Source organism: Nannobrachium achirus, assembly GCF_963921795.1.
Source record: "Nannobrachium achirus genome assembly, chromosome: 10".
In the NCBI taxonomy this organism is placed as follows: Eukaryota; Metazoa; Chordata; class Actinopteri; order Myctophiformes; family Myctophidae; genus Nannobrachium; species Nannobrachium achirus.
Genome location: NC_137819.1, coordinates 33,594,193 through 33,619,093, shown reverse-complemented (window position 1 = coordinate 33,619,093; position 24,901 = coordinate 33,594,193). Strand labels below are relative to the sequence as shown.

Sequence of the window (24,901 nt, the reverse complement as noted above, 5' to 3'; positions counted from 1 at the left end):
CTTTTTCCCCTCTACACCAAACCTCTTTGCCGAAAATAGCCGATCTACAATCTCTGCGAGGCGTTGCGAGCTTGTAGATCTTCTATTTTTGGCTAAAGTTCTCAGGATATGGACACTAGGGTTCAAGTGCATGCATTTAAAAAAGGAGAAAAAAAGTTTCTCACAGAAAGATTTGGAGGACCCCCTGTAGTAACTCTGAGGACCCCCTAGGGGTCCCAGACCCCCTGTTGAAGATCCCTGATGTAGACATTTATATATTTTTCGCAAACAAGGCAGACAGACTTGCGCTTTATGGTAGGCCTATAGATATTTTTCTCACCATAGGCAAATTAGGAAGTCAACTTTCTGTGAGCATTTATTTCATAGCGTAAAATACAGTGCGTTTGTTTTCATTGACGTAATTTTTCTGTCTGTTGTTAGGCGACTGTAAAACCATAAAATGCGATTTGATCGAGGGTCATGTACAATGCTGAACTGAATAGCCAAGGCTGACGTTAATTTCTCTGGGCGGTTAGTATTTTGTGTCTTGTTATGGAAATAATATATTGTCCATTCGGAAGATGAATGCAAAGTCCAAGTTTATTTAAAAGAGTATAGAGCAATCCAACAAAGCGTATTTGTCTCTAACAAGGCTTCAGCCTTGCCAGTCCTCACCGTCTGCCCATCTCCTTTACAACATCACCTCTAAAAACCCCAGGACAACGATCCACTCGTCCTAGAGTCTTCGCCCTCCTGACCTCCAAACTGCGGAATAAACTACCATTTGCACTTAGAACGGCACCCTAGTTTCTGCCGTGGTCTGAAGACTCACTTCTTCAGACTCCACCTTGGCCCATAGCACTTACCGCAGCATTTGCCTACCCTCAATGAACATACTGTACATGTAATTTAGATAGATAATTTTACATGCTTTTTTTTTTACTGAATAGATGCTTGGTCTACCTACGTTTTTTTTGTCTTAGATTACTATTTCTATGCATTCAATGCATTCACGTTGCTATATTGATGTATTACCTTGTGTTGATGTATTACCTTGCTTATTGTAAATCGCTCTGGATTAAGAGCGTCTGCCAAATGCCTAAATTCAATTATAAATTGTCTCTAAAGAAGTTCCCCCTCATCTCTTTTCTCAGTGTCTTTATTACACCTCCCCCAAGGCAAACACAGGGGGTCCCATGATGATCAAGAAACAATAGGTGTGGCATGGCCTTTTACATACAGAGGAAGTAAACAGTAAAAGAGATGTCTTACCCCCTACAGTACGTAGCTGCAGGGCCAGGGGTATCAGGATGGGGTGTGACCCCCTCAGGCAAATGGTAACTTGGCCTATGCATACAATCATGAAAAGATAGGTCAATATATGACCGTCCAATATTGCCGGTCTCTCGATCAAATCCCTTTTTAAAGTTGTGCAGTCGTCTGAAAACAGAAATGCCAATGCCAACACCTTACCGTGTTATATTAAGTTCTGAAACAGAAAACTCACAGACAGAACTGGACTCTGGGCTTCTTAACAGATCTATCCTAAGCTAAGTTCGACGCATGAACGTGTCTACCGCAGGACCGATGCTAGAAAGTCCCAAACTTTGTACAGTAGGCCTACACTCTGAGGGCCTTTTCCACCGGCAAAGAACAGGTTCGGGTTCTTTCTCCCACCATTGGAACCTGGTTTGTTCTTGCGAACCGGCCGCAAAACAACTTTTACGGTTCGGAACCAACTCGGTTCTCGGTGGAAAAGCTCACCTCTGGTTCATCCCATAGACAGGAGAAAGGCCCCTCAGAGTTAGGTGTCCATTTGGAACACAGGTGGTCCCTGGACCTGACCTTAAGTACCAGTACGTGTTCTGACCTCACCAGCTAAGGTCAAAGCAAAGGTCATCTGCGTTTAGCACAGAGAGATGTCTTACTGTAGTACAAGCTGCATGCACATGGCAGCACGTGGAAGCCCATTTCTGCGCCTTGCTCGCAGCTCTTTTGAGACCACAGCTCAAGTGGAGGATAATTTACGGCAGGGGGTCTGGCTGACAGGCAGCCAGATCAGATGGAAGTGTTCTCACTGTCAGCCCCTCGCTTCTCTTTCCTGTACCACCTCTGGTGGGCAGTGACTCAACTAATTACACCCAGGACCAACATGCAACCAACGCTGTTGTCTCTCCCCTGGCTCGTTAGGTGCATGGAATGCAGTCACACGCCCCCACCCAGGGACATATTCGGAAAAATATATGTTTTTGTTAGGCTGGGATTTGTGAAACAGTATGAAATTGCGGTGTTTCTTTTGGAAGTAGAAGAAGAAATTATAAGTATTATGTAGTATTATGACACGTAGTTATTGTTAATCATATCTAAACCTATTGTAAGTGATGTTTTGTCCACTCCAAACATTTAAACAAAACTCACTGAGTTCACAGAAGATGTGTTCTTACGCAGGCAAAAATAAAACATTGTCCACAAGGTTGTCTTGAGTTAGGCTTTTTATTTGCTTTAAAGTGCAGGTGCAAAACAACAAACAGGTTATTCATGGCTAAGGTTGCGCTGGTAAAAAACCCTCTGTGTGAAAACCTGGCCTCAGAGAGGCGTGCCCAAATTAACCAATAATTCAATTAACTAAACTAATAATAAACAAATAATAATAAACTAAATCAATGAAATAAATGGCTTCAACACCTAGTGTTGAAGCCGTTCTTGCTGTTCTAGCAGTTGAAGAAATTGGAGATTGAGGCTTAACCTTTGCTCTTATGAAATATCCGAGACCGTTACAGTTTTATGGAAGATGCTTCTGAATATCAATTTACAGTTTGCAATTACGCAATAGAATATGCATTCTAGTTTGAACCTAAACTAAAGAATTACAGTTGTGGCAACTGAGAACTTCAATCCTTGCATATTGTGCACACTATAAGCTACGTGCGTACATTGAACACATGCCAAACAAATCGCATCCACGCTCGTCCCATTGCTCGCGCACTCTGAGGTGCGCGCCAGCCAGATGTCTATACTATAGGGCCTGTGTCGTGTCACGACTTGCGGCGCAGCGCGCGTACAGCTCACTTACATAACTCATTATTACTGCAGCCTGTACACGTATACGTATACACGCTGACCTTGTGTAATGGGGTCATGTTACAGTCAGTGTCATGTTCCGACACAACCGGAATTGCAGATAACAGTCAACACAGGTGTCAATGGCTGTCCTTTATTATGAAGAGATTGTGTTAAACACATACCGACGCAAATCGTTTGCAGGATTTCTGATATATACTTAACTGTACCACACCCCGGCATGCACAACAAACACACACACACACAAGCCTCTGGCCATTGTCATGCAACAATGAACCATTTAGGCTTTGCTATACCTCTGTGATCCTTTCCCACAGTCACACTTCATTGTGCTGTTTCACACGCACGCATGCACACACACACACACACACACACACACACACACACACACACACACACACACACACACACACACACACACACACACACACACACACACACACACACACACACACACACACACACTCTCTCTCTCTCTCTCTCTCTCTCTCTCACACACACACACACACACACACACAAACTCGTGCACATGAATGCCACAGAGCGGGGTCACCTTATTGAGTCACCTTATGTGCAGGAAGGCCGCTGCACATACTGTAGTTGAAAGAATGCAGGTCCTAAAAATAACATCTGTCATTTCTAGTACGGAAAGGCAGCCTCTGCCTGTTTGCAGGGCGGCCCTGTGGAGGTCTGTAAGTTGGGGAGGCTTATTCAGACCTGGTTTATTCTGGGCCAGGGATTTCCCAACCTTTCCTGGATCATTGCCCACCAGAAGCTCTCAAAAGTGTTGTCGGCCCACCCATCCCCGCGTGCATTCTTTGTTTTAGAGCATGTTTATTTTAATGATCAATCAATCGATTGTGTTCTGGCTGGGATCAATGGAAAACACAATGAAATGATCACAATGAAAACTATTTTGTCTTGGTTTTAAATAAAAACATCACTCCCCCCACCTTTTTTATATGAATGTTATACTATCAATCAAATCTGTAGTGTTTTGCCAATTATTTGGGGGCCACTTGGGAATCACTGGTGTTAGTGTGGTACGATGCGTCCACAAAACAGCTCCCGTAGGATTTTTGTGCCAAAATTGATTTTTTTGCAGATCCTGGTTCTATAGAGTCCAAACTATGAGAAAATGATGGGTGCCAACTTTTCCGGACCCCCGCCCCCTTTCTGGGGGACATCTAGTTTGGGACCTCCCAGAACAGTACGCCAGCCAGTTAATGTCCAATTTTCTTAATATTAGGGTTGTTTTGTAGGTTTTAAAACATTCTGAGTTCATTTATTACACTTTTGAAGCAGCCAGAATAAGCTTTCTAACTTTTGGTTGGGGTCTTTCCTCACCTGGGACCCCCTAGACGGACCCCTGTGCCTATCTCAGTACTCGCTCTGCTCCTGCTCCAGAACAATGTCATATTAGATCATAATTGAAGCATAAAAGTTTTTTTCTGAAAACAAAAATAAGTAGTAACAAATACCAGGGGTCTTCAACAGGGGGTTCGGGACCCCTGGGGGTCCTCAAAGTTACTACAAGTGTGATACGAAGTGTACTTCTAAGGATTTCTTTGCTAAAATGTATTTTTTACTGCTTTGGCTTTTATAGGGACCAAATTTTCAGAAAATGATGGGTGTCAGATTTTCCTGACCCCTGCCCCCTTTCTTGGGGGGGTCATCTATTTTAGGACGCAGAACAGTATGCCAGAACAGTATGCCAGCCAGTTAATGTCCAATTTTCATAATATTAGAGTTGTTTTGAAGATTTTAAAACAAGTTCATATATTGCACTTTTGAAGCAGCCAGAATAACCTTTCTGACTTTTGGTGGGGGTCTTTCCTTACCTGGGACCCCTGTAATGACCCCTGAGCCTATCTCAGTACTCAATACAGTCCTTGCTCTGCTCCTTCTCCAGAACAGTGTCAAATTAGATCATAATTGAAGCATAAAAGCTTTTGTACCTGTAGTAGCTAATACCAGGGGTCTTCCAAAGGGGGTCCGGGACCCCCAGGTGTCCTCAGAGTTACTACAGGGGGCCAGCCAAACGGCTATTTCAGTTTTGGCCCTATTCTTGCAACCAGTTCTGCAATTTGCTATCTATTTTTGAATAATATTAGAAACTGTATTAGTATTCTCAGTATTATTTACTAGTAAGATGCCTCAGGGCGCCAATTCTTTGCCATCTGGCCAGTGATGTATATCGGACCAGTTACCCATATATGGAGACCCCTGGTACCCATATATGGAGATCCATGTACTGTATATGGAGATATGCTATGAGAGCCCAAACATGCTGACTCAGTTATTTGTTATGTGAAAGTCCTATGATGTCTATGACAACTGACATCATACCCTTATGCCCATACATGGAGATCCCTGTCTATAGAACCAGCCACACAGTCACAGATATGGGCTGTCTTGGCCATCTATGGATTCTGTTAGGGTGGCAGGACTTCATATTCCCATATGAAGTCCTGTTAGATATGGGCTTAATATTGAAGACATCAAGGAACTCCATATATGGTCATAAAAGGGATTCTGTTAGTGTGCCATCACAGTGAAGTCAGTGTGATGTCAGAGCGGACACGCAGAACACACACACACACACACACACACACACACACACACACACACACACACACACACACACACACACACACACACACACACACACACACACACACACACACACACACACACACACACATCTTGCCATACATCTTGAATGTATGACCTCAGCATCAAAGGCTGGATTGGGGTATGTCTCTGTGACAAACTATTATTATGTCCACTGTCCAGGGGTACTTAATGTACATCAAGCTGCCTCACAGAAACAGGACATAGACTCCTGCCCTATGAGCCTCAGGGCTGGGCAAGGCTTACTTATTTCCATCAACATTGGAGTCATTGGAGCACTTTGGTCCAACAACCCCGCATCTGTGATAATGCAGGGTAATGGGTTGGGATTTCAATCAAAGAACTTGGAGCTGCACTACTACCACATATCCTCCATGCCAACTACGTCACAATGCAGTATAAATTATACCTGACAAATTGCCCTGAGCTTCCACCAATTGAAGAAAATGGATGGAATTCAGAGAGTGGGGGGTATTTTCCAGTCAGATGTCTTGGCTGACTGGGAGGTTGGGGTGACCAGAGATTTGGCTGGCCCCCTGTAGTAACTCTGAGGACACCTCCCATACCCCCTGTGGAAGACCCCTGGTATTAGCTACTCATTTTTGTTGTCAGAGCCCAGCTACAAAAGCTTTTATGCTTCAATTATGATCTAATTTGACACTGTTTTGGAGCAGGAGCCCAGCAAGGACTGTAATGTCCCAGGTCCCAGGTGAGAAAAGACCCCCATCAAAAGTCAGAAAGGTTATTCTGGCTGCTTCAAAAGTGCAATATATGAACTTAGAATGTTTTAAAACCTTCAAAACATCTCTAATATTATAAATTGGACATTAACTGGCTGGCATACTGTTCTGTGAGGTCCTAAAATAGATGACCCCCCAGAAAAGGGGCAGGGGTCAGGAAAATCTGACACTCATCATTTTCTGTCAGTTTGGTCCCTATAAAAGCCAAATCAGTAAAAAATTAAAGTTCAGCCAAAGAAATCATTAGAAGTACACTATGTAGTAACTCTGAGGACCCCCTAGGGGTCCCGAAGCCCCTGTGGAAGACCCTTGGTATTTGCCTACTACTCATTTTTGTTTTTAGAGCCCAGCTACAAAAAACATTTATTCAATTATGATCTAATATGACATTTTTCTGGAGCAGGAGCAGAGCGATTACTGAGATAGGCACAGGGGGACGTCTGGGGGGTCCCAGGTGAGGAAAGACCCCAACCAAAAGTCAGAAAGGTTATTCTGTCTGCTTCAAAAGTGTAATAAATGAACTCAGAATGTTTTAAAACCTACAAAACAATCTTAATATTAAGAAAATTGGACATTAACTGTCTGGCGTACTGTTCTGGGAGGTCCCAAACTAGATGACCCCCAGAAAGGGGGCGGGGGTCCGGAAAAGTTGGCACCCATCATTTTCTCATAGTTTGGACTCTATAGAACCAGGATCTGCAAAAAAATCAATTTTGGCACAAAAATCCTACGGAAGTACACATCGTACCACACTATGTAGGGGTCTGTTGTGAAAGGAAGGGACCCCTCCCATGGAAAGTGTAATGTGGGACAAGAATGGTTTGGAACGGCACACTTCTGTTTGGCTTTGGCAAAAGTGTTCCAATAAGCAGTGTTGTGCACATGCGCTACACATTTTCTGAGATGAGTGCGCGCACACACACACACACACACACACACACACACACACACACACACACACACACACACACACACACACACACACACACACACACACACACACACACTGAGATACTTTAATGGTTTCCAGTGGAAATAAGCTTAGTCTTTTCATGGATCTCCTTTTAGTAGACCTTGTACCAGTGAACTGTACCGTCATGAAACTGTACCTTTTCCTATGCAAACTTCTAATAAAGTCTTCAATCAATCAATCAAAACACACACACACACACACACACACACACACACACACACACACACACACACACACACACACACACACACACATACACACACACACACACACACACACACACACACACACACACACACACACACACACACACACACACACACACACACACACACACTCACTCAGTAATCCAAATACACCATTGCTGCTGTCACTAGGCATGTTCTGCTTACTGCAGTGAAAGGATTGGCCAAGTCTTGCACAACACACGCGCACACACACACACACACACACACACACACGCACACACACGCACTCGTTATAATTACCTCATACTGTCACTGACAAGGCTTATCCTAATAGTCATCGTTACATATCTGGGCAGAAATGTTTCATTTATATCTGTCTGTTTTGTTTTGTTTTGTTCAGGTTGAGTTGTTCTTTACCAGGGCCAGATACTAGATACTGTATAGATACAGTGGTGTTTCTTTCCAAACATGGGACCTACTGTAGAGACATGTCTTCTCCAGGACTCTGGCTGGCTGCTGCTTTCTATAATCTTGTTTACAGAATCACTGGCATATTTTATGTGAATGCTTATGGCCTCGCTAGCACAAACCCAGGCTTTATGGGGTGACTCATATCCACACAACAAACACACACAGCATGGGAAAATATCGTAGCCCCTGTTGAAGCTAGGGGGCAAAGAGACACTCACACACTAAAGGCCCTGTGTGTATTGGCCACCTCACACTTTGGGCCTAACGTTTTGAGAGCAAACACTTTACATTCACATATGGTTGTTAAGGTATAACTGAGCTCAATACGCCAAAGGCCTTCTCAAAGAATGTTGATTGATTGATCACTGTCTAACATGCGTAGGCTATGCTTTGATATGAGACTGTATTCCCTTATGGTCTGATTTCTTATAGGACACAGTATAGTAAAATCATTTGTGACTTCATCCTTTAGGTCTAACGTTTTCAGAGCCAAAACCTTAAAATCACATAGGGCCTACTGTTGTTATAAAGTTATAACAATCGATTTTGAATGGCTGAGCTGAATATGGCACAGAATGGCAGAGAAAGGCCTTCTCAAAGAATGTTGGAGATCGTCATCTAAAACACATGTAGGCCTATGCTTCGCTAAGAGACCTTATTCCCTTATTCCCATGGTTTCTTATAGTATCACAGAAGAAATCTCTATAATAGACCCTTCCTCCGAGACAGAGCACAGTCTACACATGTAACTAAATGGACCCGCACCTTATTCGCTTATTTCCCTTATTCACATCACCTGCATTTTCTTGTAAATTTGGACCTGACCTGGCCTTAACCCATTTGTAAGTTAACTTACATCATAAATATAATATATATATATATATATATATATATATATATATATATATATATATATATATATATATAATATAATATAATAAGGACTTCAAACCTGCAATAAAAGAGCACCTGTCTGCAATTTGTAACTAGTCCTAGAAAAGTCTTCTAAACACACAAATTGTCTTTCTGTTTAGTACATACACAAGTATTTTTTGCTACTGTTGATGATGTCTTGTATATTATTGGACAATATTATTGTCTTTAAATGTCTCAATAAATTGAATACCACAAGGGAAACAAACAAGCCCTCGGGGCTTTAACCCTTTAGCATTACTGCATAACCGTACCACCATTGTAGGCTATTTCTACATTGCAGCATTGATAGTTTTACTTAAGTAAAACATTTGAGTATTTTTTTCCACCACTGATTATATATAGATACGCCAGGGACGTGTGTACTGTGTCTGTGTGTAGCCTATATGCTCGCTGCCTATAAGGTCTAATAGGCTATTTCATCACAGTCAGTCTAGTGGATTGCTCAATCGCCGTGTCGCACACAGAAGAGGCTGGACTGGAGCGGGCGGAGTTCCAGCTCCGCGCTGTGCGTCTGGGATCAGGAATAGAGAAACACCAGAGCACTCTCTCTCTCTACAACCGCATGTGTGTCTGTGTGTGGAGAGAGAGACACACACAGTCAGAGAGAAAGAGAGAGAGAGAGAGGGAGAGAGCCAGACGGTCTCTTCTCGCTCAGCTCGGGGTCTGAAGGGAGAAGGAATTTCTCACCAAGTCTAGCGCGCTGCGCTCCCTTTGCATCTGTCTCCAAGAAGAAGACCCGGGTTGGAAATTGGAATCCCTTCACCTCTTGAAAGAAAGAAGATAACAAACAAAACAACATTTTATTTTTTACCGGGATTATTTACAACAAGGCTTCATTCCTCATCAGGACTGGCATCGCTGAGTTGGTCTGGAGAAGTTTGCACTTTCTACCATCCGGAGCCGCGCATAGAAACGTGATGGTTATTCTCGGGTTATTCTAGTTAAGACGATCGGACACATCCGAAAACAAGTCGGCGTTGCTTTGCTTTTAGTTTGTTTTCTCTCCCGTTACAGTTGCTAGGTGAATCGTTGCGTCGGGTTATGATGATGAACTTGCAGTGGACGGGCAGCCCGGCGGTGACACCGTGCGCTCGCACCCGGGGGAGAGTCGCCCACAAGCGGCTGGACTCGGACGATCAGCCGGTGGCCAAATGCGCCAGGCTGAGCGCGGCGGACCCCTCCGGCGGGGACACGCCGGCGGGGGTTGGGGGTCTCCTCCTCGGGTCCCCGGTGGCTCGCAGCCCCCCGGCGGCGGAGATGACCCACCACCCACAGGGACCGTCCAGGATCGGGCCGTTTCTGCTCCTGCCTCTGGCCGACCGCGAGGGCATGTTCAGCGCGCTCAACACCGACACGGGAGATGAGCTAGTCTGCAAGGTATGCAAGCGCCACGACCCGCGTTGACTGTGTGTGTGTGTGTGTGTGTGTGTGTGTGTGTGTGTGTGTGTGTGTGTGCGTGTGCGTGTGCGTGTGTGTGTGTGTGTGTGCGTGTGTTGTGCAATGATCTCTGAATGAATGGTGTGCTGCTGCTGCGGTGTTGCTCAACACCAGGTCTGGCATGCATGCCATCACATCAGCGTTTACATTAAAAAAGGACCTCAATTTTTAAACAAGCCCAAAAGCTTTCTTGTGGTCTATATCCTTTTAATTGACCTTATATCATTGAACTAGTAGGCCTACTGTCCTGTACCTTTTCCTATGCAGACTTGTAATAAAGTATTAGTAAATCACAATCAATCAATCAATCAATCAATCAATATAACTCTGAGCGCATGCACATGTAACAACATGTGCACGCACCCGAGTTACAAACGGATAAATAAACGTAAAGGATTTGCTGTAACAAGGCTGTGTGCGAGCTTATGAGAAGGATGCTTGATGTTGCAATCGCAGATCGCACTCTTGTATAGCCCCAAGAAGCAGTGCTTTATGGAAATACCAGCAGCCTGCCTCACCACCGGCACGCACCAGGCAGGTTCCACCTTCTCTAGTAGTACAGTCAGTCAGTTAGCCTACCTTCTGAGTGAGTGAGCTCATGACTTCACTCCTCCCTTTGCCTGTCAACGCCGCTCATTTGCATACACGTCACCGCAATACGCCACAAGGCACGCCGTGACAATAGAAACACGCAGGCATAACATACTGAATGAGGAGGAGAGAGGGGAGTGCAGTGCACTCTCTGTTTGTTTGCTTGCTTTGAGTGCCTGGCAGCCCATGGGCCCTATCTGATCTAGAGATCCGTTTCCGATTGGTTGCCCTGTGATGATGATAATAGTGGCACTCTGGCAGGCAGGCTGGCCTGGCAGCACCCTGGAATGCTATCCAAAAGTCATTTGTTTTGCACGACAGGCCGCTGGCTGACTGCTGCTGCTGCATGTGTATTTTTGAAGATTAAATAAAGTAGTGACTCGCCTTCCAGTTTCATTTTAGAGGTCTGTGACTTTCAGGAAATTCCAATGTGAGCAAATTGCTGTGCTCGGGATGGAAACCCTGCTTGGCCAGGGCAGGGGGGTAGCCTAGGCCTATATTGTGCTTGTGCATTTCAGCCAGTGCTACTTTGTTTACCAGTAGATTGCCTATTCTTGACACCAGACCAGGGTCTAAAAATGTCTCAATGCCCGAGATGGGAGACCATTAACCTCCAATTACTGCAGATGTCAGTTATATTATATACTCCACCATACAGATTGTTTTAAAATAATGTTTTATGCGTTAAAATAATTTCCCGTTTGCAGCTGCGAAGCAGTAAACATGTATGTTGATGTAGAATTGATCCCTGGCTTTCAGTCAAATTGACAGGCATATACTGTGACATCCCCCACACTCCCCCACCCCACCAATGGTATCTCATTGAACCTCATCCCCTATGGTCTATCAATGGATCGTGTTCTTGCTTGTGTCAGTGGAAGTAAATATATAGTGGTATCACATTGATTTTTAATTATCTTTTTATGAATTATACTGTATCTAGGTCTGTTTACATTCATGTTATATTGTCAATACAATCTTAGTGTTAAGACAATTATTTTGGGGCCCATTTGCCACGTCCTCTCTGCCCGCCACTGTGCAGCCAAGGCCCACAGGTGGGGAATCGCTGCTCTATGGCCTCTCTCCTGTCTCGCTGTGTCCTTCCTCACAATGTCCCCATCTCTTCTCCCCCCCAAGGTCTTTGACATGGGCGTCTACCAGGAGAAGATCCGAGCCTACGGCGTCCTGGCGGCCCACGACAACGTGGCTGGTGTCAGGGACATCGTCCTTGGGGAACGCAAGGCCTACGTGTTCCTGGACAAAGACTTTGGCGACATGCACACCCTGGTGAAGGGCTGCCGCCGCCTGGACGAGGATCGCGCCGCCAGGCTCTTCCAGCAGGTGGCGACGGCGGTGGCTCACTGCCACCAGGGGGGCGTGGTGCTGGGCGACCTCAAGCTGCGCAAGTTTGTCTTCTCCGATGAGAAAAGGTGATATATTATTTATGACTTCCTTACACTGTTGGTCTCTAGACTGTTTTAGCACAACATGGGGGAATTTGTCAGGGGGATGGATACAGACAGACAGGCAGACAGTGACGGACCTTTATTGATGATCTTGGGAAAATTCAGGCGTCAAGAAGCATCTCTAAGCATGGAAAAAACAGGAAAGCTGGCTATAGGTAAGAGTAGAGCTTTACCTACTAATACATTATTAAAAAGAAAAGTAAAAAACAAAAAGAATATGAATAAAAATAGGTCAACTTCAAGTCTGATCTAAACATCTCCACTGTAGATTGCACATTGTGCACATAGTACTTTGTAACTTTATGTCTTGACATACACACACACGCAGACAGACACACAGACTCATTAGAAGAATTGTGCAATCACTTCGTGGCTCAACTATTGCTCCATAGGGAAATTGGTTTTGCAAGCGGATCAATAACAAAGGCAACATGCAATATGAAACATACACACTTCAACCTCTATCCTACAGTATCTATGGCACTCTGTTGGCAATAACGCAATACAGTTTATCACAGTCAAATCCTAAGGCTGTGAAACCTCTGACATACTGTATGGCGCAATGCGGTGATCAAAGGTCAAGAAGGTCAATTGTTGATTAACGCATTTGTCATACATAACTTCAGATTAATCATAGAATCAAACCCAGTTGCATTTTGAAGCTTGTTTCAGTGTAGCAGAGCAACTCTGCCTGAAGCCTAGAAGCCTGTAAGGCTTGATTTCTACATTGTTGCGCAACCAAAATAGCCGATCTACAAGCTCACAACGTGTCGCAGCTTGTTGACCTGCTATATCCAGCAACTAGCAACTAACTAGAAATCAGACATAATACCTCCTCAGGCCCAGGGGGATTCCCCTTTCCGGTGAGCACTGTGGTTGTTTGGTTTCCCACGCAGGTTAGGTTGGAATTCAGGTGGTTCCACCAAGCCGTTTCACTTCCCTGTGTTGTTTCCTGGATGACGTAAGATGATGATGTAAATTGGTGTTTGGCATATTTGCATCTCAGCTATGCACAGCACTGCCAAAATCATACTAGGTTGTTTTTACTACTGTAGAAATCCACGGCAAGGGCCAAAGGGAACGGTGGTGGAGTTGGGCTGAAACCAAATGTGGACATTGTGGAGTCATGTGTCGTATATACGTCAACCTTTTTCTGGATCAGCAAATTTAGATATCAAGCGTTTGCAGCCCCACACATCTGACCACTTAAGAAAAAAACAAATCTAAGAAATTACATAAATGTAAAAAAAATATATACATTTAAGGAATAGTGAAAATAGCATACAGTATTTACAAGCTTACAAGTTGCATCAAGTTGTTAACCCATTTAGGCCTAGAATTATTGAATGTTTTAACCAGTGAAAAATAGCAGATATACAAGCTCACAGTGCGGCACGAGTGCCGTGCTGCGAGCTCGTAGATCTGCTATTTTTTGAAAAATCGTGAAGACTTGAATTTGGACCCGATTCTATAAGTGTCTTTTGAATCCTTCTGAGATTTTTTGAAAAACCCTGTGTTTCTATGTCAGCAATCTGGCCAGCCATCGTCAACGAAAAGGTCCTTTCTACCACTTTTTCGAGTCACGTGTTCAAATACTGGATTCTGATTGGCTAAATTCCGGAGGTTATGAGAGGACAACTGCCGCAAAGTTGTGTGGGGACTTGTCCGAGATCAATGCGCCTCAGTGTACATCCGGGGACTTCAGGAGGTAGTCGGAACACCTTTCCCCCAACCAACAAATGACGGTGGCAACGGTCCTATGTTTACTAACGTGCATGCTATAGTCGCCGATTTATTTGGATCCAATGCAATCCGCCAACTTTAAAGCCCCTTTTCTCTGAACCTATGCCTTTCTGGAAGCGAACAGCCTCTATTTACGGCCGGAACGGTACTTCTAACTGACGTTAGCTTAGATGTAAGCTAGACGCATGGATTAGTATGGAGTTGGCGCCATCTGTTGGTGAGTAGAAGATGTTGTTTGTGGAACTATCTGCTGTCTCGCGGAAGTTTTATAGGCAATAATGATTGTAACTTAAGATCCTTGCAAGTTACAACTATGTGTTTTCTTTCATGTATACGGGAAAAAGTGGTAGAAAAGCTATTTACCACTCGGGGTCGGACATTATGCTCTCATAATGTCCTGAGTGAGGATGTTATCGGACTCGGCTGCGCCTCGTCCGATAACACCCTCACTGCGGACATTATGAGAGCATAATGTCCTCTCACTCGGGGTAAATTGCTTACTTTCACTTAGCTGGAGCTCAGTTAGTCTGTTCTTGAGAGACTACTATGTCAGTGGTTCTCAAACCTTTTCATGTGAAGGACCCCCAAAATGATATTTGTTTGGCCACGGACCTGCATCTCAAAATATTTAGTTCCAGGGACCCCCCAGAAGCAAAATTTGATTTACAAACGTTCGCTTTGAAAACACATCAAAGATTTGCACACATTTTCACGACTTTTTCAAGTCGGTGCCGCGCTGTGAGCTTGTATAACTGCTATTTTTCACTGGTTAAAGCATTCAATAATTCTAGGCCTAAAATGTGGGGTATCGGGTGATACTCCAAATGTAACATTTGGGTCTTGTGCTCAGAGAACCCCTGGTCTAATCAGTCATCTGCTTTACAGAGGACCAACAGCTGGTCGTGCCGCTGTCTGTCACTTATCCTCTGTCAGCTCCTCATAAAACACATCCGTACACAATGGGAACAAGTCCCCCTGCTTCCGTTTAAGTCTTGTAGGTGCGGGCTGACGTCGCTGCCTTTTGAACGGCGGCGCAGCTTGATTTATTGTGCGTCATTCGCTCACCGTTAAAGCTCTTGGCGAGTTGAACGTGCTTCAGTGGCTGAGGACACGACTGCGTAACGACTCGGTGACACGGTGACAGCTGCAACAACAGGGACCTGTTTACATACTGTACATGGACATGGACAGAGGCACCTTCTTTTAAAACCCAACCTGATAAATACATTTTTGCTGATATATATGAAGAAGGGCTGATATAGTAGCCAGACCACCTGTAGCATGCGGTCAAATACAAAGTAAATAGCGGCTCCAAAACCTCACGATGCATCGCGCTCTCGGTGCCTTCTCTGTCTCTTAACGTCTGTATGTATCTCCATGTATCTCTGTGAGCGTGTGTTGTGTGTGTGCCAGTCCAGTGGGTGTCAGTCTGGCAGAGAGAATGCTTGTCTAGGCATCTGAATGAGACATTCATTCCCTCTCCTCTACAGTGTCTGGATCTTAAAATATGTTTATTAGTCATCATTTATTCATGAGGTTCAGATCCCAGCCTGCAGATGCAGATCCTCCAAGCCTCCGAGTTGAATGTTATCTCTCTCTAGACTCTCTCACACACACACACACACACACACACACACACACGCACACGTGCGCACACACACACACACACACACACACACACACACACACACACGCTTGTGTGAAACTGAAAAACGCACGCACACACACACACAAACCACTGCTTACAAAACTATTTGTCACCTCTTTGCCCCTTGCGTCAATCCCCTTTCCTGTAAACGCTGACCCGTCCCGCATCCCCCCACCCTCCCCCTCCCTCCCACCTCGGAGCCTCAACACGAACATTCTCCACCCTTGACCTCCGGGGTCACGGGGTCACGCTGGATGAATGAGGGCAGACATCCTCCGCCTGAGAACTGGTCCCCCCTGATACCTATACGGCCGCTTCGCCATGACTCACGGCTTGTGTACGGACGAGGGCAGGCATTCGCGTGGGAGGATGGCTAATCTATGTGTAGGGCTGCTTTGTCTGTGTGTGTGTGTGTGTGTGTGTGTGTGTGTGTGTGTGTGTGTGTGTGTGTGTGTGTGTGTGTGTGTGTGTGCGTGTGTGTGTGTGTGTGTGTGTGTGTGTGTGTGTGTGTGTACTTGTATTACGATACTTGTGAGGGTCAAATGTCCCCCCAAGCATAGTAGAATTTGAGAAATATTAAACATTGTGAATTGTGAGGACAGTCTTCTTGCCTCTTTGCTGGAGCAATGGTTTCAAAAAGATTGGTAGAGTTTGGCTTACATTTAGCAAAATATTCAGGTTGGGGTTAAGATTAGGCATTTAGAGGTTATGTTTAGGGGTTGGAGCTATTATACTTAGTTGCAAGCCGGTGTCGTGTACCAAAAATAGCAGATCTGCAAGCTCTCAGAGGTAGAATAATACATTATGAGTTTGTAGATCGAATAGTTTCAGCCTTATTATGGTTAAAAGTAACCCCCCCCCCCCAAAAAAAAAACTAAAGAAAACGAAGATGATATTCATAAAACACTGTTCTAAAACGTTGCTGTCCTCACAAGTGAAGTACCGTAATACAAACGTGTGTGTGTGTGTGTGTGTGTGTGTGTGTGTGTGTGTGTGTGTGTGTGTGTGTGTGTGTGTGTGTGTGTGTGTGTGTGTGTATACATACACAGCGAACAGGCATGCAGTTTGTTTGGACGGTCTTGTGTTTTGCTCAGACTTTCAAAGTGATGCTGAGTGGGAGTTGACATTGCAACGCCAGCGGCGGCCTGCTCACTTGACCCGCAGTGACGAGGTGGCGTGGGGAGATCTGTGTTATTCTGACAATGATGTCTCTTTGCGCTTTGAGGAGCTAAACGGCATTATCATTCCCATTAGCATCGCCGAGCCTCCCGCTGTGCTTAAAAAGAATCCTCGCCTCTCGACCACTGTGACGATGAGGCCTTGTGACCTGTGATACGTGACGTCGTCCCGCCCCCTCCCTATATTTCCTGTCTCCATTAAGTGAAGCAGAGATGCCTCTTCAAAAGCTACTGTTGCCGACCATGTGAAACGGTCCAGGTGTGATTGCATGTCCCCACTCCCCAGTGCCCTGTATGTATTAATCCAGTGGTTCTCAACCTGTGGGTCGGGACCCCCAGGGTGGGTCCCCAAATTATTTTGAAGGGTCCCCAGATGATTAACTTAATGTGCAACATTGTTTTCTCAATCAACAGTAAACAAACCAACATAACGTTTAAGTGTATAGAGGGTATCTGCACATTTTGACAATTTAAGGACTTTTTAATAACTCTAAAATGACAATTTAAACATTGGCCAAATTGTCAAATATTAGAGGCAGAAATTGAGAAAATAGCCGATCTACATGCTCACAACGCCTTGAGGCGTTGTGTGTCTACTCTATCTGCTATCTAAACTACATTATATTGTGCCCTGGCTGTTCTGTGAATTATGACCGGCTGCAACGGCATGCCCACACACTGAGGTCACCAAATGTGTTTACATTCATTACGGCTATGAATGTGCAGAACACCCGCATCACCCCATTCATTGAATGGATGATGATGCTATTCATTCTTTGGCGGTGAGATTTATTTCCACCTCTCTCTTGAAACATCGAGAACAGCCGATCTACAAGCTCACGACAGCCTTACTGTAGATCGGCGAGTAGAAGCCGTGAGCTTGTAGATCGGTTGTTTTCGGGTGCACGACGACAACATGTGCCCAGTGCCCTCGAAGATCTGCAATCAGTCTGTTTTTCAATCCCCGACAATGCCAGGACGCAATAGGCCTCACGTAGAGAGAAAACAATGTGCCGGGGCGAGCCACACACGGAGAAAGCCATAACAATACGATAAATGCTATCTCCTCGCACACACGCACGCACGCACGCACGCACGCACGCACGCACACACACACACACACACACACACACACACACAGTAGAACCTGAAAGCCAGTGACTAGCACTGTGAAACATGCAAGAGGGTTGCTGCCGGCCCTGCCTCCCCATGCGTCACACTGATGTGGCAACAGCCGTTTTGAGGGTAATTATGGGATGGCTGGCGCCGTGAGTGTGTGGGACCCAGGTGCAGATAGCTGAGAGAGAGAGAGAGAGAGAGAGAGAGAGAGTGTCAGATAGGAGGGAAGGAGGAGAGAAGATGTGTACTTTCAACAGAAGGATGACTCATTCTCTCCACCCCTTCAACTCTCTCCATTCTGTTTCTTTGCCTTTCTCTCTCTCTCTCTCTCTCTCTCTCTCTCTCTCTCTCTCCCTCTCTGCATTCATCCATCCATCCATCAATCGTACCTGTTTCTTTCTTACCCTGCATCACAGCGTTACTCGTGCACGCGTGCGGGCAAAACACGCGTGTGTGTTATCATCTGACGAGTGTGTAACATGTCTGAAAGTGTCCTCAACCGAACAATGTGTGATGAAACTATTATCTCCTAGTGTGTGTGCTGCTGTGTGCGTGCGCGCGTGCGTGTGTGTGCACGCGTGTGCGCGTAAGGGAGCGTGCGGGCCTTCTGTCACTAGGCTAAGGACTTACGGGAATGTGCATAATGTATTTTCGGGCAATTAACTCATGCTCCACAGCAACTGTGACAGTCTCAAGGACCCTTTTGAAAACGAGATGGGGGGAAGGGGGTGCATCGGCATCTCAAAAGGGTTTCATCCTCTTAATTAAATTATGAACTAAAATTAAATGAATAAATGAATGTATGCTATGCAGCCATGAAGGATTTCATAGCTGCTTCTGCATTAGCACAGACAGGAAGAAGTACTCTTTGTTTTGTCGCAGCTTTACTACAATATAAAAGTACTTACCTGTATTCAAACCTTTACTTGACTAAAAGTACAAAAGTATAGGCAACAAAGTATACTTTAGGAAGTAAAAAGTACAACAATGAAATGAAAATGAAAAAGTACAGTACTTGAGTAAATGTACTTAGTTACTTTCCACCCCGGGCCGGTTGTGTGTGTCCTGCCGTTAACATGGCTAAATATAGCACAGTGAGGGCTGTGTTTGCGTGGGTGTAGATTCATGCCTATGTTTATGTGCGAGTGTGCCAGGAAGTCTCTCAGGAAGTCAGGAGAAAGTTGCTAGCAGGCGGCTAGGCTAATTCGTCTTGGCCCTCATTCGTTAAGGCTAATGAGTTCACGTGACACTTTCTGTGTGCGTGTGTGAACGTGTGTGTGTTTGTTCCGGGGTGGTTTCAGGGGTTAGGACTCTTATGGCTAATTGACCCGTTCCATACACTCTCATAGTTATATGAACACAGAAGAACTACATAGATTTGGGTCGCAGACAGAGAACAAAACATTGCATCAAATGGGGGTCTTTAGCCTAATGCATATCAAACTGGGGCTCATTGAAAAATAAGTTGCAATCTTTAATTTCCACGTCCAGGAATCGTAATTATAGTGATTGTTTAATTAGGTGCAGGAATTGGGGAATGACTGTCCAACTCCTCTCTCTTTCTTTGTGTGGGTGTGCACGCGCGAGCATGTGTGTGCGACTGTGCGCGTGTGGAGCTTGAGGCTAGAGAATGCTGAATTTTCCATGATGCAACTGCTGACTTCACCATAACATCCCTCTGACATGTTTGACAGTGGTGCACATAATCGCTGTCAGAAATAGGCGCACGAGCGCGCACATACAAATCACACACTCGCGACACACACACACTCAGAGTGCTTACGCCATTGAGGGATGCGCTTTGGGCTTTGAATACCTTTCCTCTTACGAGAACACACAGGTCACATTTTTGAGCGGTGGTCACAACGCTCCTATACGTGGCCGTGTGTGTGGGTCTGTCTCCGTCCGTGTCTGTATGTAGCCTAAACTTCGGCGCGTAACTAGTGCTGCACCATTTACGCCACTCGCGCAATATATACATCAAAATGTGCGGCTCGGCCGGGAATGGTGTGCTATTACCTTTCGTTCCGATCCGCCTTACCATGCCGACGTAATCGGCAAAAAACGACGCTTAATTGTCCCCATTGACTTATAATGGGACACTGCAAGAAATCACTTTCAAGTATTTTTCTCTCGTAAACCATAGGAGCTACAGTTTCAAACCTCGGAGAGGAGATTCATAATGATTTTAAGAATGAATCGAAAAATAATTACATCACTCGGCCTCATGGTGGCGCTATAACGGCCCACTTTACGTTTTGCCCCGTAACTCTTGAACCGTAGATCAGAGTTAAAATTCTTTTTTCCCTGGATTCCTTGGGTCAAGACGCATCTCCCCATATAGGCCACGCCCATTTGCGCCATGATAGATTTTCCGCCATCTTGAATTTTCTCCAAAACACACTTTTTGCTCCTTTTCCTACATATTTTCTTCAAATGTCACAAAAATCGGTACACAGGATCTATGAGGTGGGTAAACCACCGCTCAGTTCACACGGGTGTGATTTTTTATTTGTTCTTCTTGTTAATGCACAATTCCTGAAGACCTCCCATCTTGAAATATATGTGAACATTTTGGGACAGGCCCATGTTTGAAACATTTACCAACACAAATCTTGCATGGGGGTCCCTGGCAAAAAATCCTTTCGGGAGGGGGGGTCTGCGGCCAAATAAACATTACTTTGGAGATTTGTGACACATGAACCGCTGCATTAAGCTACAGCCAAAATGTTTTGGTCAGAAGTGAGTCAGTGATTCTCTACCTTTGCTGGATTGCTAATGATCAATCAATTGGCTTGGATCAATGGATGTAACATGTTATTAACTTAATTATTAGTATCAACTATACTACTATGTTTTAAATATCAATGTTATGTCATCATAAAAATCTCAGTTATTTCCCACTTATTTGGAGGCCCCTTCCAATACCCTCGCGGCTCACATGTTGAGAATCGCTGTTTTGGAGAAGATGTCAAGTGTTAACCGTCTCCTCCTCCTCTGTTCCCTGCAGGACCCATTATTACGCATTATTTCTTTAACCATTATTTTATGCTTTAACTATAAAAAAATAGCAGATATACAAGCTTACGAGCTTGTAGATCTGCTATTTTTTGGAAAATCGTGAATATTTTTGTTCAAGTCTTATTTTTGACCCGATTCTAAAAATGTCTTCCTCCTGTGTTCCCCTGCAGGACCCAGGTGAGACTGGAGGGCGTGGAGGACTGCCACGTCCTGGCCGACCCCGCCGACGACGCCATGTCCGACACGCACGGCTGCCCCGCCTACGTCAGCCCCGAGATCCTCAGCGGCTCGGCGCCGTACTCCGGCAAGATGGCCGACGTGTGGAGCCTGGGCGTCATGCTGTACACCATGCTGGTGGGCCGCTACCCGTTCCACGACCCCGACCCGGCCACGCTCTTCTCCAAGATCCGCCGGGGCCAGTGCTGCCTGCCCGAGGGGCTCTCGCCGGGCGCCCGCTGCCTGCTGCAGAGCCTCCTGCGCAAGGAGCCCGCCGAGAGACTGACCGCCGGCGAGCTCCTCGCCCACCCGTGGTTCCGCCAGGCTGCGGCGGCGGCGGGTCAGGCGGGAGCGGCGCGGGAGGCGGAGCAGGAAGTGAGCTCGGCGGAGCAGACTGTTCCCTCCTTCGACGTGGAAGAGGAGGACGATCTGTTCTGCTGACCGACTCGCCGCTCGCGGCTCCCGATTGGTCGAGGTTGAACCAGTAATACACTCGTTCTCAACGTCGGGGTCCGGGGGACCACCGGCGGTACAAATGGAAACCAAAATGGACCCGTAACCGGACCGTGCGTTGAGAGCCAATGCAGTCATACAAAAAACTAAAGAAAACAGAGAACAGAGGAAGAAAAAAAGACTAACGTTGCCATGAGGAACTCATAGTTTCTTTTAGTTTTTTCTTTTGTACTGTTTTATACATTGGCACTTTTTAGGACTGTGTTTGTGTACTGTCGTATATCCGCACACCCACTAGCTTACTATTCAACGTACTGTATTTGTGTCGTGGCATCCGTGTTACGTGCTAAGGGCATTGTTCACAATGACTGTTCATTGTGTGTTCCTATACGTGTCTGAAAAAAAATCACTTGGTGCTACGAAAACAGAAAGACATTTTTGCCAGAAAACGATCCACGAAACCTTCCTCCGCCAGGGTACAAAATGAGGTGTCACAAAGGAAAGCACCAGCAGTGTTGGGAGTAGTTACTAACGCCTGTCCTTGCCTCGAGGACACGGTATAGAGAGAGCTAGCTAGTAAAGAGACAGGCGGGAAGAAAGACGCGCTCATCTACTCGCACCGAGCGAATAGGCTGGAGGCGCCGCTGGCTGACTCACAGGCCCACCGCAGCGAGACCCAACACAAGCCTGATGTCTCGCGACGGGCCCCGGCGGCAAGCGCAGGGGTGAGCCAGGGAGGGGAGGAAGGGGTTCAAGGGTCACACACAGCGCAGCGCGCTGCGGGAAGCTAATAAGGAGGCAAGCGCTTCCTGCTGCAAAAGCGCTAAATTCTCAGCGAGGGGGAAGAGTAGACACGAGAAGGGCGGCACCAGATCACTGTGAGGCTAGCTCGTAACACACACACACACACACACACACACACACACACAGACACACACACAAACACACAGTGGTTTAAAGCTACACTGTCTAAATGTTTGACAGACAGGGAAAAATTGCCGACATCATATTGCCTATTTAGTATCTAAGAAATGTCATTTATGTGGCCAGACTGCCATTCAAACCCCTCGGAAAAGGGGGGGAGGGGGAGAGCAATCAAGCAATACCCCCTTTTTCTCACCTTTTATGGAACCCTTACCCTTAAAATAACCCCTTGCTTTACTCTGAGCAGCCAAGAGTAGCTGAAATATTTCCTAAAAGGTTGCAACCAAAGATAATTCTCTGAGGTGGATTGACTTCTCTCCCAGGAGTGTGGGACATTATGACATGCATCTGACCTTTTCCACAGTGTTGGGTTGTGAACTTGTGATGAATGGCACTGTGTCCCATACCACTAACTCTCCCCAGGTATGATGTATGATGTAGCAAACGAGTTGTCAAATTGCTTTGGAAGTATTAGCCCCTTGCAGCTACAGAAAGGATTTATGTATTGAATTATCGCTGTTCTGACAGATCATTTTTGGAGCTGAAGGAAGAGTTGAACTAAAACCACCCGAAGGACAGTGAAAACAGGGTTTAACCACTTTCAACCTGGCGTTCCTATTCAGGGCACAACATTGTATTGTCAAAAATGATCAAAATAACAAATGTTGTGAAATTAGGCGCTTGTTGAGCCAGTAGACAACTATTAGTTGTACTGTACGGATAAGTATATTGGTCTGGATAAGCAGTAGGAGTTCAAACCCTGAGAAACATCAGTCTGACACTGTGCATTTGTGTTATTCGTAAGGTGGCGTACATTGGGTGAGCTTTGTTTCCTGTCAGGGCGCTCCGTCAGAGCGTTCTGTTTGCCTGAACGAGGCGTTCGGTTGTGTTTTGTAAACGGAGTGACTCTGAACCGGTCCCAGGCATTTGATGTTGTTGATGGTTTGTCTGTCGATGACTCAGCACTGACTCAAACGGGAGAATAATCCCGTCCTCGGCTCCTAAAATCCACTCTCTCCTCCTTAATGCTACAGAATCCCCCTCTTACCCTCCCCGCTCCCACTCCGTTTGCCATTGAAACCTGCAGCTTTGTGGCGCAGAGTATCTGTGACTCGGCGATGCCATCGCACCAGTGTCCTGAATAGCAGTTCTGTTGCGTTGTGAGTCGTGACAGGCAGATTCAGCATTTTGGTGACGCAGGGCTGCGAGCCTGCCTATGGGGGGGGGGGGTCCATTAGCCGCCGATTCCGTGCTATGAAAGGTGCTTTCAATGAAAAGGGGGCATTATTACTATTATTATTAAACCCGGTGCATCTGCAGAAGCACTGTGCATTCAAAAATCTGGGTCAGATAGAAGGCCAATTAAATTCCAATTATGGTACTTTGAGCATCGACTCTGGGTCTGCCTGCTGGGTCCGGATAGGGAGGGTCTTTGTACTATCCAGACAATCTTTAATTGGTTCCACTGTGCCAGGTCTGGACAATCAATCACTGCGCTATAAAATCATGAGCATTAATTTAACTCTGGGCGCGTGCAGGTACATTTGGTCCCACTTGTACGCTTCCGGAGTTGCAAATGAATTAATGAATGCTGAGGATTTTACTGTGTGCGAAGCAATTTGAATGGATTTCCTTTTATGTCTGTGGTTCATATGTGTAGAGTGAGTCATGCACGTGTGCGTGCATGTGTTTTTGTGTGTGTGTGTGCGTGCGTGTGTGTGTGTACATAAAACTGACATGAGTGCACAAAGTTCATATTGCACTGTGAATTATGTATTTGTGACACAACCTCGGGGCTAAAAGTCCACAATAGGTTACACATAAAAAAAGATATATTCGTTGTACAAAAACTTGTAAATATGTATATTTGATATATGTGTGGAGACGCTGAATAAAAAGGAAAGAAATCACATTTTTATTATTCAAATGGGTTGTTGTTGTTTTTTCTCCCAGCCTTGTTATTACCTTTGTCCATCTCTCTCTCACACACACAAACGCTGCATTCCTTTGAAGGAGTCTTATCCAGGCGGCTCTTTGCTGCGAGGGCAAAGGGGGGGAATGAGAAGAAAAAACACTTCCCCGTTTTCCTCAGCGCTTTCAATT

At 45.5% G+C, this 24,901-nt stretch overlaps 1 protein-coding gene across 1 annotated transcript; it reads left to right on the top strand.

Annotated features, from left to right (window-relative positions):
• Positions 1-9,566: 9,566 nt before the first annotated feature.
• trib1 (tribbles pseudokinase 1) lies at positions 9,567-24,684 on the top strand. The gene is made up of 3 exons (XM_080735851.1): positions 9,567-10,379; positions 12,168-12,460; positions 21,376-24,684. Exons 1-3 carry the CDS (start codon positions 10,044-10,046, stop codon positions 21,860-21,862), a joined length of 1,116 nt encoding a protein of 371 aa, XP_080591977.1. The 5' UTR covers positions 9,567-10,043; the 3' UTR covers positions 21,863-24,684.
• Positions 24,685-24,901: the final 217 nt, after the last annotated feature.